At 61.5% G+C, this 15,683-nt stretch overlaps 2 protein-coding genes and 1 long non-coding RNA gene across 4 annotated transcripts; 1 reads left to right on the top strand and 2 right to left on the bottom strand.

Annotated features, from left to right (window-relative positions):
- Window positions 1-2,053: 2,053 nt before the first annotated feature.
- LOC138109298 (uncharacterized) lies at window positions 2,054-4,699 on the bottom strand. 2 transcript variants are annotated; one of them, XR_011150388.1, is made up of 6 exons: window positions 4,612-4,699; window positions 4,113-4,252; window positions 3,876-4,011; window positions 3,367-3,431; window positions 2,591-2,812; window positions 2,054-2,423 (listed from the first exon to the last, which is right to left on the bottom strand). It is a non-coding gene; the product is annotated as an uncharacterized lncRNA (long non-coding RNA). The 2 variants fall into 2 exon arrangements; XR_011150387.1 differs by having other exon boundaries at window positions 2,054-2,454.
- Window positions 2,940-7,586, top strand: GC (GC vitamin D binding protein). Its single transcript, XM_069012449.1, has 12 exons — window positions 2,940-3,063; window positions 4,139-4,208; window positions 4,638-4,770; window positions 4,856-5,067; window positions 5,266-5,398; window positions 5,515-5,609; window positions 5,877-6,006; window positions 6,105-6,307; window positions 6,584-6,716; window positions 6,820-6,917; window positions 7,097-7,229; window positions 7,312-7,586. Exons 1-12 carry the CDS (start codon window positions 2,955-2,957, stop codon window positions 7,363-7,365), a joined length of 1,503 nt encoding a protein of 500 aa, XP_068868550.1. The 5' UTR covers window positions 2,940-2,954; the 3' UTR covers window positions 7,366-7,586.
- Window positions 7,587-8,825: 1,239 nt separating this feature from the next.
- Window positions 8,826-15,518, bottom strand: BTC (betacellulin). The gene is made up of 7 exons (XM_069012453.1): window positions 15,393-15,518; window positions 12,505-12,594; window positions 12,143-12,260; window positions 11,857-12,003; window positions 11,326-11,433; window positions 10,099-11,233; window positions 8,826-9,907 (listed from the first exon to the last, which is right to left on the bottom strand). The coding sequence occupies exons 1-5, from the start codon at window positions 15,466-15,468 to the stop codon at window positions 11,328-11,330; spliced, it is 537 nt and encodes a 178-aa protein (XP_068868554.1). The 5' UTR covers window positions 15,469-15,518; the 3' UTR covers window positions 8,826-9,907; window positions 10,099-11,233; window positions 11,326-11,327.
- Between the last annotated feature and the right edge of the window lie 165 nt (window positions 15,519-15,683).

The following is a 15,683-nucleotide window of genomic DNA, read 5'->3' on the forward strand; positions in this document are numbered from 1 at the left end:
CCCGGGGGGGTGGGTGGGGGGGGACAGGAGAGGGGGAGGCTGCTGCTGCAGAGAACGTTTTATATTTATGGTGCCGAGTGACGTGACCCCCTCTGCTACCCCACCCACCCGCCCCTCCCTCCCCCCCGGGCCCCTGTCCGGAGGAGGGGGTCCTGGGGAGAGGTGGGAGGGGGTGGGCCCCGCCCGGAGGGGAGGGTCCGGGGTGGGAGGGGCCAAGGAGGGCGGACCCCCCTCGACCCCTCCCACCCCGGACCCCCTCCTCCGGAGGGGGCCCCGCCCCCACCCCTCCCCAGGACCCCCTCCTCCGGAGGGGGCCCTCCCTAACCCCCCCCCAACCCCCGCCACCCCTCATCCCCCCCACCCCAGGACCCCCTCCTGAGGAGGGGGCCCATCCTGAACCCCCCACCCCCCCCCCCCCCGGGGACCCCCAGTGTGATGTGGGGACAGCCGGAGCCCCGGCGGTGTCGGGCGGTGTTTGTGAACTGCATGGGGGGACCCGCACAGCGGGCCCGGCCCCGTGTGGGGGCTCGAGCGAGGGGCGCCGGGCTCCGGCCCTCTGGGCTTTATTATCCGGCGCCCCGAACCCCGCGGCTGCGGGGAAAGAGAGAAAGGGATAAGGGAGAGAGAAGGGGTACAGGAGGGACAGAGCAGGGATAAAGGGGGGATAAGGAGGTGCGTAGGGCAGACAGAGGGAAGCCGGGTCAGGTAGGGCAGGCAGGGCGGAGGGGGAGAAAGAAGGAGCAGGGGAAGGTAGGAGGGATAGAAAGGGAACAGAGGGAGAGTCATGTTGGGTAGTGGGGTGAGGAGGGATAGAGGAGGAATACAAGCGGGGGTTAGGTTGGTAAGTGGGGTGAGGAGGGATAGAGGAGGAATACAAGCGGGGGTTAGGTTGGTAAGTGGGGTGAGGAGGGATAGAGGAGGAATACAAGCAGGGGTTAGGTTGGTAAGTGGGGTGAGGAGGGAGCAGACAGGAGGGATAGAGGATACATACTTTCGGGGTCCGGTTGGGTAGTGGAGTGAGGAAGGGGCAAGCAGGAGGGGAAGGGGAGGGTCGGGGTGCGTAGCAGGGCAGGGAGGGCGGAGGGGAGAGAGGAGCGGGGTTTGAGGGGAGGCGGGGAAGGGCGGCAGAGGGGAAAGGGAGGAAGGGGAGAAAAGCAGAAGCAGAGAGAAGGAGAGAGAAGCGCCTCACGTGGGCCCCGCCGGGGGAGCCCGGACCGGCCGCCGCCGCTGCCGCCACCTCCGAGCGCCGGGGAGGAAATGGCGGCTGCGGCGGCTTCCGGGGTTTAAATGCCCTCGGCCCCGCCCCGCGCAGCCGCCCTGGGGCCCCGCGCACCTGTGCCGGCCCCGCCCCGCGCACGCGCTCTGTGGCCCCGCCCGGAACAGCTCACACCTGTGCCGGCCCCGCCCCGCGCACGCGCTCTGTGGCCCCGCCCCGCTTTCTGTGGCCCCGCCCCTCACACCCGTACCGGCCCCGCCCGGCGCTCGCTCCCCGTGGCCCCGCCCCTCACACCTGCACCTCCCCCGTGTCCCCCCCTCCGGTGTCCCGGGACCGGCGCTCGGGGCCTCGCTCGGCGCTGTGCGAGCCCGGCCCGGGGCTGCTCCCGGCGGGGACCGCGCCGAGCCCGGGGCGGGGCCGCGTCTGGGGCCGGGGGTGCGGGGCCGGGTGCTGCCGGGGTCCGCCGGGGGTCCCGGGCGGGCGAGGCGGGATCGGGAGCGGGATTGGTATCGGGACCCGGATCCCGCGGGCGGGAGGAGCCGCTCTGGGGCGGGCGCTGGGGCCGAGTTCGGCCCTGCCGCTCCGGCTTCGGTCGCGGAGAGCCGGGCGCGGGAGAGCGGCAGAGGTTCCCCGGTGCAGAGGGGGAACCGCGGCCAGGACCGGGCAGGGCGGGGGGCTCCGACCGGCACCGTCTCCTCCGGGGGCGGCCCGGCCTCCCGCAGCCCCAAGAGCGGCCGTGAGCGCTGACCCCCCGCCCCCCCGGCCACGACATGAAAGCATGACAGGAAGAGTTCAGCCAGGAGAGTTTTTCCAGGAGCAGAGCCCATTCCATGAGTTCCTAATTATTTATTTTCACCTTTCATACATAAACCATCGATAACAGGGCATTCTTAATCTCCTGCATCGGCAGGATCTGGTTCCAAGCTGCAGCTCACTGTTAATGCAGACCACTGGGAGAAAACGTTGAGTTCTTCCATAAAAACCACCTCTGTCTTCATCCCAAGGGATGTGGTCTGAGAGGAAACATCTGCTCTCAGGGGAAGTGCATGGTGCATGGGGAAGCTGAGCAGATTTGGGGGCCAGGGGTCTCACTGCAGCAGTTGAATCTCCATCCCTCCATATTTGCTTCCCTCTCCTCTATTCCCCAGGCAGGACCAGTGAAGATCACTTTAGCTGGATTTTCTCTTCCTAGATTTGTCTTCAGACCCTACAGATGATAACGTTGAATTTTCATTTTTCTAGGGACAAAGGGAAAGCTGCACTGTAGGGAGACCCCACAGAGCTCTACAACACTCCCAGCAGAAATCTGGGCTCAGGTTGCAAAGCCAGAGACCCCAACCCAGCAGTGGCAGGACTGAAACCTGATGTGCACACCTGGAGCTTCTCAGGATAACAGCCGGCATTTCCCAGCAGCACCAGCAGGTTTGGTGTGCTGGCATCCAAAAAAAAGTGTGGCTCCTTCCTCAGGATCAGATATTGTCCCCGAGTACATAGAGCTTTGCTCTCACAGGGTGCACTGAATGTGTTTTCTCCTCTTGTCACTCACGTTGCTCCCAGCATCCTTCACAGATCCTGAGGTTTCATGGCCACCCATCCCTGTTTTCCCAAGTTAATGATTTAAACTGGTTGGATTTCGGCGGCGCTGGCACCCAGGCCCCAGGAGGCAGGCCAAGGATGCTTGCCCTCTGGGATTAATCATTCTCCCGGCTGCTGACACCGCCCCCATATAAACACCGGGATGGGATTCCCGGTGCTGCATCCCGGCAGGAGGAGGGGAGCCGGCTCCAACATGAGGGCAGCTCTGGCCCTGCTGCTGCTCTTGGCCACCACACAGGCGGCACACCGAGGTAAGGGCATGATCCTGGGGCTTTGCTGGCCCCTGAGATGAGGGGCACGGGGCTGGGGCCTCAGTTCCAGTGGTTTCTGGTGGCCTCCCCTCTCCCCAGCCTGCAGCCGAACCGCTGGGGCAGGACCAGAGAGGAAAGTGGAGGGGTGGGAGGATGGTTTGGTATCCAGGATGCCCCTTGGGGGTGATGCTGGAGGAGGTGGGAGGGGGAGAGGACAGAGCTTCAGGGATCGGCTCCTTTTCCTTCTGAAGGAAAATGGCATTTCCTGCCCCTCCTATAAACACCATTCCTCTGTAAGCTCACCCCTTGATGGAAACGATGCTCTGCCGCCCTTTGCTGCCTTCCCAGCTCCACAGGGAATCACCCACCTGCCAAAAAACACCTAAAACTTGCCTCTCTCCCACACCACTTTTTGGAAGTGAACAGAAATGCCACAAGCTGGGACCAACAGCCGACGTTCCTGCCGGGAAAGAGACCTGCCTCTCCCATGGCTTCCCCTTTTTGGCAACTCCCCCTTCTCACCAGAGTGATGTCACCCTCAGTGGCCTGGCCCAAACCCCTGGATTTTGTGGAGGTGACCCTGCCCCACAGTGTAATCCCAGGAAACACTGGTATCAGTGTTTACTCTGCTGGTGCCAAAGTCTGGCCCCACAGAATCTGTAACACAAATCGATTGCATTTTTCCAGGGATCAGAGCATTGCTGGGAATGTCTTCATGCTGGCTGCTCCATGGACCCAGCCCCAGAGCTCCCAGCCCTGCCAGAAAAACCAACCCCACATATTCCATACTCAAAAACTACCATGTGATTTACCTGTAGCTCTCCCAGCTCCAGAGAGGGTTTTCTCCTTGCCCCTTTCCCTGGCTGCAGAGCTGGAACAGCAGCCTGGATACCAGGGATGCTTCTTGCATACCGGCTGTGCCAACATCTCCTCAGGGACCGCCAAATCCTACTTGGAAAAAGAAGTAATGGAGTGAAAAGAAGAGCAAACCTCCAGTGAATAAAGCATTGTGCTCCGTGGTGGCAGAGCATTCCTTGTTCCCTACTCACAATTCCTCCTTCTCGTACTCTTTCAGGGAGAGCTTATGTCCGGGAGAAAGTCTGCCAGGAGTACAGGATGCTGGGGAAGGAGAACTTCCGAACCCTGTAGGTACTTCCTGCTGCTGGTGCCCTCCCAGGATGCTTGGCACCTGAGCCAAGAACAAAAAACAGTAAATAGAAAGGGGGAAAGGGAAGATGGATTCAAGTCACCCAAAAAGGGAGATGCAATTTAACCCCTTGACTCTGACTGCTCTTCGCAGGAGAAAAGTTTAATTCTTTGTTGAATTCCTCAAAACAGATTAAGTTTTAATAATTAGGAATTCTAGCAGAGCTGACACATAATCCCCTGTAAGTGGCAGCCCCCAGCCTGGAAGCTGTTCCAATTCTTTCCTGGCTGTTTTCCAAGGAATATGCTGTTATTTCTCGCAGCAACACAGCCAGCAATGTTAAACCCCATTTGGGCAGAGCAGTCCTGTAACATGATTTTTGATTGAAGAGAAAGGCTCACCTGGCTCTCCCTGTCCTCGCTCCCAGGACCATCATCGCCAACAGCCGGAAATATTCCAATGGCACCTTCGAGGAGATCGGCCACCTCGTCCGGGAAATCGTCTCCCTGGCCGAGACCTGCTGTGCTGACGGGGCTGACCCCTCCTGCTATGATGCCGGGGTGAGGCTGCCAAAAAATGGGTAATGGACCCCAAACCGGAGCTGGGATGGGACAGGGTGTCCATAATCTCCTCTCCCTCCCACAGTCCACGGCCCTATCGGTCAAATCCTGCAGTGCGGACTCACCCTTCCCGGCGCATCCCGGCACGGCCGCGTGCTGTGCCCATGAGGGGCTGGAGCGGAAGCTGTGCCTGGCTGCCCTGCAGCACCCGCCTCAGCCGCTGCCCCAGTACCTCCAGCCCTCTGACAAGGAGCTCTGCCAGGCCTTCCGGCAGGATCCCAGGGAATTTGCGGATAGGTGAGCCAGGGTGGGGATAGCATCCCACTGAGCCCAGGTGGGCGCTGGCACCGGCCAATGCCATGAGCTGACAGCTTGAGGTGGCACCTGGAGAGGGCTCCCATCCCTGGACAACCCTAACACACCTCCAAACCCCACTTCTGCTCCCAATCCCCTGATCCCAAGGCGGTTGGTCTCCTTATCCCACCTCTGCCACAGGTTTCTGTACGAGTACTCCAGCAGCTACAGCCAGGCTCCCCTGCCTGTGCTCCTGGGCTCCACCAGGACCTTCCTCTCCATGGTCTCCACCTGCTGCATCTCCCCTGCACCCACTGCCTGCTTCCTGAAGGAGGTGAGACCCTCTGGAGTGTGAGGCTCGCCCCCATTCTCACTACCCAGGGAGCGGGGCGAGCACTGTGCTAATGGCCCTGGGAAGAGGAGAGCATTTCCATTCTCTTTTTGTGGCAGAAACTGGAGAGGAAAACCCTCTCCCTACTCACCCTGACATCAAACCGGATTTGCTCCCGCTTCTCGGTGTATGGGAAGGACAAAGTCGGCTTCAGGTACAGGGGGCAATGGCCTTTCTGTCCTGGAACAGGGGCTGGGCTGGGAGGGGGTTCCTCTCTCCCGCTGCAGATCCTGTTGGCAGGCAGCATTCAGAAATATAAGCTTTAATTCTGGTGTCAATCCCTGGAGATGCTCTGTGCACAGCACAGGTGCAGAGCAAGCCCTGTGCTCCTCATCCCCTCCTCCCTCACCCCTGCTCAGAGCTGTTTCCTGGGAAGGGGGATCCGAGCCCCCTGAGCCCCCACACACCCTGTGCTCCCCAGCTACCTGGCCTCGCTGGCTCAGAAGATTCCCACTGCTTCCTTCGAGGACCTTCTCCCCCTGGCAGAAGATGCTGCTGAGGTGTCTTCCCAGTGCTGTGACTCGGTGGCTGAGGACTGCATGCAGAAGAAGGTAGGGGAGCCTGGAGCCCAGCCCAAACCAGCTCCTGAGTCCCAGCAGGAGCTCAGGGAGGTGAGGGGACCTGCACATCCCCTGCTTCCCCTCTGTAGCTGTTGGAGCACACGGCCAAAGTCTGCGCCGCGCTATCAGCCCGGGACGGGCGCTTTGCTGACTGCTGCAGGGGGAAAAACCTGATGGAAAACCATTTCTGCATCCTGGCCTTGCCCCCAGCGCCGGCTCCCAAGCTGCCAGAGGCATCGGAGCCAACCAACAAGGAGCTGTGTGGCAAGGAGGGGGCTCTCCATGCCACCAGGTGAGTGGTACCCGTGGCAGCCAGGGTGCAGTCATGGAATAGAACCATTTAGGTTGGAAAAGACCCCTAAGATCATCGAGTCCAAGCAGTTCCTGACCCTGTTATGTGCTTTGGTTATTATGGGGATAAGCAGGGGAGCATCCTCAATTCCCTCAGGTGAATTTGTACCACCAGGCAGCCCCAGGGGCTGCACAAAGATGCCAAAAGCAGCCCCCATCCCGTTCTGAGCAGCGCCCATAATAAAACCTCACGTGACCCCTCGTTTTCCCGCTCCAGGTCCCTGTTTGAGCTGGCACGGAGGCAGCCCAGCCTCCCTGACGCTGTTCTTACCAAGCTCTACGACTCCTCTGGGAAACTCCGGGGGGAATGCTGCTCCACCAAGGACCCCTCTGCTTGTTTGGACAGCAAGGTGAGTGGTGGAGGGGGCTCATCCTGTTGCCCCTCATCCCCGTGTTTCCCAAATCCCTGCAGAGGCTTTTCCCAGCCTGGTGACACCCACACTCTTCCCCCAGCGCAAGCGGATGGAAGCAGAGCTGCTGCCCTTGCTGGAAAAGGCCAGCCAGCTCTGCGGGCAGTACAACAAGCTGCCTTTCCTTGAGTTCAAGAAGAGGTAAGCCTTTGCCTTCCCCCCACAAATAAAACCACCTGGATCAGTGGACGCAATCAAAATCTGTCCAAAATGTTGAGGATGCAAAACGGAGCCATCCACGCGTGCGTCCCCCCTCCCCAAAAGCCGCGTGGGTCTGGAACGGCACGGTTCCCGCTGTAAACCCCCTCCCCACGCCGCAGGCTGCGGGAGAGCCTGACGCAGACGGAGCCCGAGGCCAGCCCGCCGCAGCTGGAGCGGCTCTTGGAGCAGCGAGTGTCCTTCGCCTCCACCTGCTGCCTCCCGGACTCTCCCCCGCTCCTCTGCGCTTCCAAGGTACAGCCCCCCCGCTCCCTGCACTGCTGCAGGGCCAGACCCCACACCGGGGCTGCCCTTCGGCTCTTCCCTCCTTTTCCAGGTGAGCTCGGGGCTGGGAGAAGTGTGCAAGCAAGAGTCCTGCCTGCTGGGATAGGGGGCCGGTGCCGGCAGCGGGGATCGCTTCTCCAGGCGTGCACGGATGGAGGGGACCACGAGGCTGAGCTCTGCGTACACACAGGAGCGGGGGACATCGGAAGGGAGCACGAGGGAGCGGGGCTGGAGGCCGTCCGGCAGATGGAAGGTGTCACCGAGCCCACAGCTCCCTGCCGCCCTTCTACTCCTGCAGCCAAAATAAAGACAAGAACAGTCCCCTCACTGCTGCTGGAAAGGCTTTCTGCACCCTCGGGGCGGTGGGGAGGGTGGGAAAGGGGCACAGCTGCGCCTCCACAGGCAGGAAGAGGTCCCAGCCCTGATCCTGGGAGATAAAGCTCTAAAAAACTGAGCAAAACCAGTGAAAAGCCTCCTCAAATACCCTCAAAGACAGCGGTCTGTGGGGACTGGGGTATTCAGCTACCTGGAGGCAACAGCCCCTCACCTGAGAGGGGGCCCTGGGCACCCCCAGCCCCCCCTGCATCCTCCCCACCTGCCCAGGCGAGCCCTCCCCAGCACGGGCAGGATTTTGGGGGTGCTGCAGGCAAAGCAGCCCCGGGCTGGGAGGCAGGAGGATGGCAAACCCAGCCCAGAAAACAACAGGAGAATCCCCCGAGCCCAAATGTGGCAGCTTTGTGTACAACAAATACACCAAGGGTAGCAGATAAGGACACCTGAGTGCGCAGAGATGAACCAGAGCGATAAAACAGAGCCAAACCCAAGCACTTCCCATTCGAGACAGCACTCCACAGTGATCCAGGGGAGCATTGGCAACCTCTGGATCACTCCTGAGTTTCCCTGTAGTGTGAGAAACAAGATGGATTTGGCTGGCAGGGCCCCTGTCCACCTCCTGCCAGAGCCCCTCTTATTTTGGAGTACCGAACTAGACAGAAAAGACAACTTGGTTTTGGGTTTTTTTTTCCCCCAAGGATCCCACTGAGCTGGGACTGGACGTGCTGCACTGGAGCAGCAAACCACTGATGCCAAGCCACTGGATCCACCCACCACCCTCATGTTACAGCCTGCCTTTGCCATTTATTTTCCAAAATGTTAATTTCTAACTCTTTCCAATTAATAAGTTGGGTTTCACCTTGTTCTGTTGGGGTGAGTGACCCACATCTCACTCCTGTACTCAGGTTTGCATCCTTCAAATTCTGGATGTGCAGGGTAAGGGCTAACAATTACTGTGACCTTCTGGGATTCCAAGGAAAACTGGAGAAATGCCATTAAACCAGCCAAGGACATCTCTGCTGTGTGACACCATCACTGTTTATGGGGGGAAAAGCCACCCAAAAATACTCAACTGCTGTTCAAAACAACACAAATCACAATTCTCTTACTAAAACCAGCAGATTCCTGGGAAAGTTCAGGCTGCTCCTGCCTGATGCCAGCCAGCATCACCTCCCCAGGGATTCCATCCAGCCCTTTGCCAGCATGGACATAAAACACTTGGCTTTTCCACTCTCTGTTGTACCAGGGATTTTTATTTGTTTTTTTTTTAAATATTAATTTTATTTTCTAGCTCTCCTTCTTCCTGCCCTCAGCACTGTGATAGACACGAGGTGGATTCACCTCCTGTCTTTTCAGCCCACCAGCTCTCTAAGCCATTCCCAAAAATGTAGAGGAAGCAGCAAAGTTCCTGACTTAGTTGTTTGGGTTTTTTTTTTTTTTTCAAATCCCCATCCTTGTTGCTCAGCACAACACATCCTATCCGGTCTGTCTGCTCCCCAGGCACTCATCAGGTTACAGCAGGAATTCAGTGGTGATGCAGGAATTCCAGGGAACCATCACCTCGTTACAACCAGGGAATGTAGGGCTGCACTGGTAAAAGCCCGATGGGAATTACTCCAGGAACTGAAAACCCAGCACTGAATAAAACGGCTCCAACACTGACCTGGCCAGTGCTCCATAAAAGCATTTTAAAAATTATTGAAAGTATTAGTTTTATCCACCTCTGAGACCTGCAGGGCTGTTTGATTTCCCAGTGCCTGGCTTTCCCAGCCCTTTTGGGCCAGCAGCATCCCAGCCATCAACTTCAACCACCCAAAAAACAGACAGGAAAAAGGCTCATACCTCCTTTAAATTTTGTCTCCCAGACTGTGTACAACATGTTCCCAAAAGGAGCAGAAGCATTTTTCTCGTGGCTTAACTCCCCACAGGCAGGCCCAGCAAAGCCTGCAGCTAAACAGCCATTTATATGGGGGGGATCAGCTCACAGGTGCTGCTGGTGCCTCTCAGCTCACACCAGGGCTTCCAGCAGCTGTGTGGAATCCATAATCCATTCCCCCATCCTGGACCCTGGTGAAGTAGGTGCCCAAAAAAAAGTCCCTTGGCGCCTCAGGGCCATGCTCCTTGCCTGGGTGCTGGGATGAGCCTTCCACAGCCACAGGGCGGTGCTTGGGCACCAACACCTCCCAAGGCACTGGCACCACCGGGGTGGTCATTGTCCCCCGTATCCAGCTGGAATCACTGTCTCACCGACGGGGCTGCAGGAACCGATGCAGATCCCTGGCGTTGCCTCTGCTCTCACCATGGCACGGTTTGAGCTGAAAAAGGAGGTTTTCAGTCACAGCAGGGCTTTACACAGCCCCAGAGCTACCCCCGAGCCCCCACTGCAGCACCTGATGCTGCCAGCTCCAGCTCCCAGGCATCCGCCAGTCGAGCATGACACCGGGCAGGAACAGAGGGCTGGACCTCAGTGCAAACCAGTTTCCCCAGTAGCTGCTCCCACACTCACCAGTTCGAGCTCATCCTATCCCTGGCAAAGCCCGTGCCAGGCTGGAGGGGTCTGTCCTGCTCTGGCAGAGACCTGGGCAGAGGAAACCAGCCGGTGCCCGTGCCAGGAGAACGGAGCCCGGTGGCAGGAGGGGTCATCGGCTCCCCCGGGAGAGTCCAGCCCCACCTGCTCCCAGTCTCCCCCGTACCGGGTGGGACACGCGGCATGCAGAGCCCCCGTGGCCGCTCACCAGGCCGCGGTTCGAGAGGGAGCCGGTCCCGTGGCGGGAATTGGGAGCTGCGGGGGACCCCCGGCTCCACCAGGTCCCCATCTCCCGGAGTACAGGGTAGGAGATTAGCAGGGACACCCGTCCTCATCCCGGGATGCTGCTGCTGCTCCCTCCCAGAGGGTCAGTGCCAAAACCCACTGTCAGAGTCACGGGAACCCCCAGTGGGTCCCGCGCCGAGGGAGGGAAACAAAACATCACCTGTGGCTCCCTAGGCAGGGTCTGGACCGCCGCTCCGGGCAGCGCCTCCCGGGCACCGGAGCTCGCAGCGCGGGGAGACGAGAGCGAACGGCTCCGCTTCGCCCAGTTTTGCCCCTCTTCTCAACCTGTTTTCCACCAGTTTTTCCCGGTTTCCTTCACCCTGTCCCGCCCCGGGCCACCGAGACGCCCCCGCTCTCTCCCGCCGGCTGTCGGGATGGGAGCCGCTCCGGAGGAGCCCCGGGGAACCGGGAGGGCGAGCGCCCGGGACGCTGAGCTCAGCTCGGTGCCGGCGGGGACACGCGGCGGTGGCAGTGGGAGCAGCTCCAGCACAGCCCTTATGCCGCCCGGAACGGGACCCCGAGCCCGGCAGAGCCCCTGGAGCCAGGACCGGGAGCCGGGAGCGGGAGCGGGACCGGGAGCGGGTCCGGGAGCGGGGCGGGACGGAGGCGCCGCGGTGGTGGCGCCCTCGCGTGGGCAGCGCGGGTATCGCAGGCGGGGCGCCCCGCGCAGCGCAGCCCCGCCGGTCCCGCCCCCCGCGCCCGAAGGACATTGGCGACACGCGGACACCTTTCCGTCACCCCTTTATTCAAGCCGCTGCACGTTTTAGCCCTCGCCCATGGAGCCAGCCGGTGCTGCCGTCCGGGACCCGCCCGCAGGTACCGAGAGCTCCTGCGGAGAGAGCGGAGCCCATGGGCTTCAGCACCCACCCCAGCGTGAGGATCCGGTCACACCGGCCCGGTCGCCCCCCCAGTCCCCCGCACCTTCACGCGATGCCCGTTTCCCGCACGTCTTCGCTTCTCGAAGGTGAATCCTTGTTTAATGTCTCCATCTCTTCTGCCTTTCTCTTCCTACGCTGCCTCCGACAGTGGCTTGACAGGGTGGAAAAATAATAAAAAACAAACAAACAAAAAAAAGAGGCAGAATGAGACATGGCAGTGATGCTCCTCCCTCTCCCTCGGCTTTTACCCTGTAGAAGATCCATATGGGATCACACCTGGTTTCTAGCCCCAAAGGGATGTCCCAGGCACCTCCCAGCACCTGCAGAACCATGCCCCACCAGCCTGGGGCAGCCCAAACTGAACCTGCCTGGAACCAGTGAAGCTGGGCAGGATTTGCCCCTTCCCTTCCCTTCCCTTCCCTTCCCTTCCCTTCCCTTCCCTTCCCTTCCCTTCCCTTCCCTTCCCTTCCCTTCCCTTCCCTTCCCTTCCCTTCCCTTCCCTTCCCTTCCCTTCCCTTCCCGCTTCTCTTCCTTTCCCTTCCCGCTTCTCTTCCCGCCCCGTTCCCCCACGTACTGACTGCAGAGGCAGATGCCGACGATGAGGATGATGAGGGTGACGATGGCGGCGATCAGGGATATGATGACGATCTGGCCCTGGTCCCCTCGCAGGTAGAACAGATCCACCCTCTCGCAGCGAGCGCCGGTGTAGCCTCGCTCGCACCTGCCCCGCAGCACAGGGGAGGCAGAGGGGGGTCCCAAAAGCTGCCATGGTGCCCGTGCCCCCCTCATCCTGCTCTCCCGGGGAGGACGGGCACAGCATCCCACCCCGTGCCGCCGCCTCCCCACCGGGGGTGACTTACACACAAGCCGGTTCCTGCTCGGCCACGAAGAAGCGGCACCTCCCTTTGACGCAGTAGTGCTGGTACTCCTCCGGGCACCGGGAGAAGTGGCCCTGCCGCCGCAGCTGCGTCCCGTTCCCTGGGGGTGACAAGGACGAAGAATTCCCCCGGAGGGGTGATAGTTCTGCCCGAAGGCAGCAGCATTCCGGAGCTGCTCCATCCGCGCAGCAGCCCCGAGCCTGGCCGGCTGCAAACAGCTGCCAGCACGGGTGTCCTTGGCTTCCCAGGCCAGGGATGCCACACGGCTACGCTAGACAAAACCGGCTCTCCCGCTCCCTTCCGACGCCTCCGGCTCCCCCGAGCACCCTCACACCATCCCTTACCCGTGCATCCCTTGGCGCTGCCGCAGGTGAGCCCCTCCGCGCCGTGGCCGGCGGTGACGTTGGTGTCGGCTCCCACGAAGAATGCCAAGCCTGGAACACAGCGGAGGCAGCTCGGAGGGGAAGCACCGCCACCACCGCCCCGCCACAGCGACAGGGAGGGGACCGGCAGCGGGCTCTGCAGCTGCGCCCACGGCCGCCCTTGCCTGGCAGCATCAGCTTTTCCCCAGGGTCAGGAGAAGGGAAAACCGGTCCCCGCCTGCTGCCTCCACCCACCCGGAGGTCTGGGCACGGAGGTCTGGGAGCCAGCGTGGTGGATTTTGGACCACACAGCCCAGCCAGCTGCTCCTCTGCCCAGGGAGGATGCAGGGAGGGATCCCCAGAGAGATCCGGGACCATGGAATCACTGATTGGTTTGGGCTGGAAGGGACTGTAAAGTCCACCTTGTTCCAACCCTGCTGCCATGGGCAGGGACACCTTCCACTAGAAGGACCACACCAGGTTGCTCCAAACCCTGTCCAATTTGGCCTTGGACACTTCCAGGGATGGGGCAGCCACAGCTTGTCCGGGTAATCTGTGCCAGGGCCTCTCCACCCTCACAGGGAAGAATTCCTTCCCAATATCTAATCTAAACCTGCCCTTTGTCAGTATAAAGCCGTTCCCCTTTGTCCTGTCACTCCGTGCCCTTGTGACAAATCCCTCTGCAGCTCTCTTGGAGCCCCTTTAGGCACTGCAAAGTGCTCTAAGGTCTCCCTGGGCCAGGAAAGGGGCCACCACGCTCTCCGTGGCCGCGGGGTGAAACCGAGAGGCGGCGGAGCCCGGCACGTCACAGCGGCGGTAACTGGATCGCTGGCATACCAGCACTGACTCAGCACGGCCCCGCTCCCAGCCCGGCCCTCCCCAGGGATTCACCCGCCGTGGTGGCACCCAGGGAGCTGGGGACAGGTCTTGCTTGACGGGACGGGGTGCTGGGTGGCTCCCGCGGAGGTGTCTCGCCGAGGCGGCGGGGGTGTTGCCACCCCGAGGTGGGTGCACTTTGAGGCTTCCCAGAGAGGGGAGAGTTTGCGCGGCCAGATCCCGGCAGCCACGTCTCGTGCTACCTGTTTCCTCATCCGGCCCTTCGGCACCTTGGAAACAGCGGTGGGAGCTGCCCAGCCAAGCCTCCGGCGTCTCCCCCATCCCACAGCAGCGACATTCCCAGTACGCACGTCCCTCCTGGCTATATATAGCCACCATCGCGCTAATGACGTGCTTTGGATAACAGAGCTCCAAGAGCGCACGGCGGGGAGGAAAAGGAGCCCACCACCCCGCCCGGCCCAGCCGCAGGGTGGGAGCTGCCTGGCGGGAGCCAGGGATGAGCCATGGGGCGGCTGCCCCCCGGGATCCAGCTGTGGGCGGCGTGGGCACGCGGCGGGGCAGGGAGGGAGGCTGACTTCACTCCCGGTGACCGAGTTCACAGCTCGGCATGGAAAGATCCCCACCACGCTGAGCTCCCCACCCTTATTGCAACCAGATGCGGAGTTCTGGCATCCTCCGGGCTGGCAGCCCCTTGGCAGGACCGCCCTGGTGGCAGCGCCAGCTCCAGAGGGAGGGAGGCTGTGCCCCCGCACAGCCGGATCGCGGTACCCAGAAGCCGCAGGTGCAAGCACCCTCAGCTCTTTGATGCACGGGGAGACTGGCTCCACTATCTAGGGCTGCACACTTTCCTGAGCAGCCAGAGATAACCCAGGGAAGTATCCCAAACACTGGGTTATTTTGCTGTTAACACCCCCATGCTTTCCCACGAAAGCCCAAACCGCAGGAGAGCAACCACCCAGGACATTGACGTGGTCTGATGGGACATACCAGCCCCAAAACAGGTCTGCTACCCTTGGTTTCCTCCTGCCAACACAGGTTTGGCAGGTTTTGCCAAGTGCTGTCACCAGCCCTGCCAAAGGGCCAAACCCAAACTGCTCCCTGCAGAGAGAAAAGCTCCCCCGAAATCCCAGTGCTGGCACTCTCTGCCAGGGAGGGTGTCAATTGTCCAGCCCTATCTGTGGTTATTTCCTGGCAGCCATGAGCAGACACCTGTCTGCAGCTTCCTGCTTCCCAAAAACTTAGGAACTGACATGGGAATGCTCACACACTTGCTGAATAGGTACTGGCCCCCCTGCCCCCAGCATCCCCCATTCCCGGTGCTGCCAAGGATGGCTGTGGGTACTCAGGCACCCACGAGCAGTGTCCCATCAACAGGTGGTAAAAGCATCCCAGTCCTGCTCCAGGATCCAGCCAGGGCAGCCTGGTCCCCATGCTGGCCCCAAGAGAGTCAGGGATTCAGAGGCAAGTGGAGCACCAGACTGGAATGGTGGGGAGTTCCAGGATGGGAGCTGGGGACACATGGGGGAGCCCAGGGACAGGACTGGATAAAAACCAGGCTGGGCATAGGGGAAGGGCTGGCGTGTCCGGAGGGGGACACAGGGAGTCACTGGGATGGGACTGGAGAAACACCAGGGTGAACACTGGGATGGCACAGGGCCAGCATCAGGATGGGGTGTAACAGGGGGGATACAAGGGTTCAGCAGAATGGGACCAGGGGAGCAGCAGGACGGGATGGGGGAGCACCAGGACAGGCAGGGAGGAGCACCGGGATGGGACCGGGAGGCAGGTGCAGGATCATCAGCCCGGGACCGGGAAGTAGCGGGATGGGATAGGGGCAGCACCGGGACCAGAAAGAGGATAGTGCCGGGACAGGGGTGACATCGGGCTGGGACAGCGGAGGTGACACCGTGCAGGGACGCGGAGCACCGTGCAGGGGCGGGGAGCGCCGGGCAGGGACAGGGAGGAACACCCTGCCAGCCCCTGGGTATCCCGGGACCGGGCTGGTGGCAGGGCCGGGGGACCCCCGTGCTTACCGGAGGCGAGGGCCAGGCAGAGCAGCAGGGTACCGGGGCCGCCGCCCGGGGCCGGGGCCGCCGCCGCCGCCTCCATGCGCGCCGCCTGCCCGGTGCCCGGTGCCCGGCGGCTGCGGCGGGGCGGGACGGGGGCGGCCGCTCGGGCACCACCGCCCTCCTTCTCTTCCTCCTCCTCCTCCTCCTGCGCCTCCTCCTCCTCCAGCTGCGCGGCTCCCAGCCCGCCGGAGCCATCCCTTGGCGGTGTGGCGGTGCCCCCCCGGGTGTCCTCTCCCGTGTGTCCCACCCACGCGT

This window comes from Aphelocoma coerulescens, chromosome 4, assembly GCF_041296385.1.
Source record: "Aphelocoma coerulescens isolate FSJ_1873_10779 chromosome 4, UR_Acoe_1.0, whole genome shotgun sequence".
Taxonomy (NCBI): Eukaryota; Metazoa; Chordata; class Aves; order Passeriformes; family Corvidae; genus Aphelocoma; species Aphelocoma coerulescens.

What these genes read in the sequence shown, in the direction of transcription:
- BTC (XM_069012453.1), bottom strand. Translation starts at nt 15,468, where the DNA reads ATGGAGGCGGCGGCGGCGGCCCCGGCCCCGGGCGGCGGCCCCGGTACC. An exon ending in CTGCCTGGCCCTCGCCTCCG is followed by an intron (nt 12,595 to 15,392) that starts GTAAGCACGGGG and finishes GCTGTGTTCCAG; the next exon opens with GCTTGGCATTCTTCGTGGGA. An exon ending in CAGCGCCAAGGGATGCACGG is followed by an intron (nt 12,261 to 12,504) that starts GTAAGGGATGGT and finishes TGTCACCCCCAG; the next exon opens with GGAACGGGACGCAGCTGCGG.
- GC (XM_069012449.1), top strand. Translation starts at nt 2,955, where the DNA reads ATGGGATTCCCGGTGCTGCATCCCGGCAGGAGGAGGGGAGCCGGCTCC. An exon ending in CACACAGGCGGCACACCGAG is followed by an intron (nt 3,064 to 4,138) that starts GTAAGGGCATGA and finishes GTACTCTTTCAG; the next exon opens with GGAGAGCTTATGTCCGGGAG. An exon ending in CTGCCTGCTTCCTGAAGGAG is followed by an intron (nt 5,399 to 5,514) that starts GTGAGACCCTCT and finishes TTTTTGTGGCAG; the next exon opens with AAACTGGAGAGGAAAACCCT.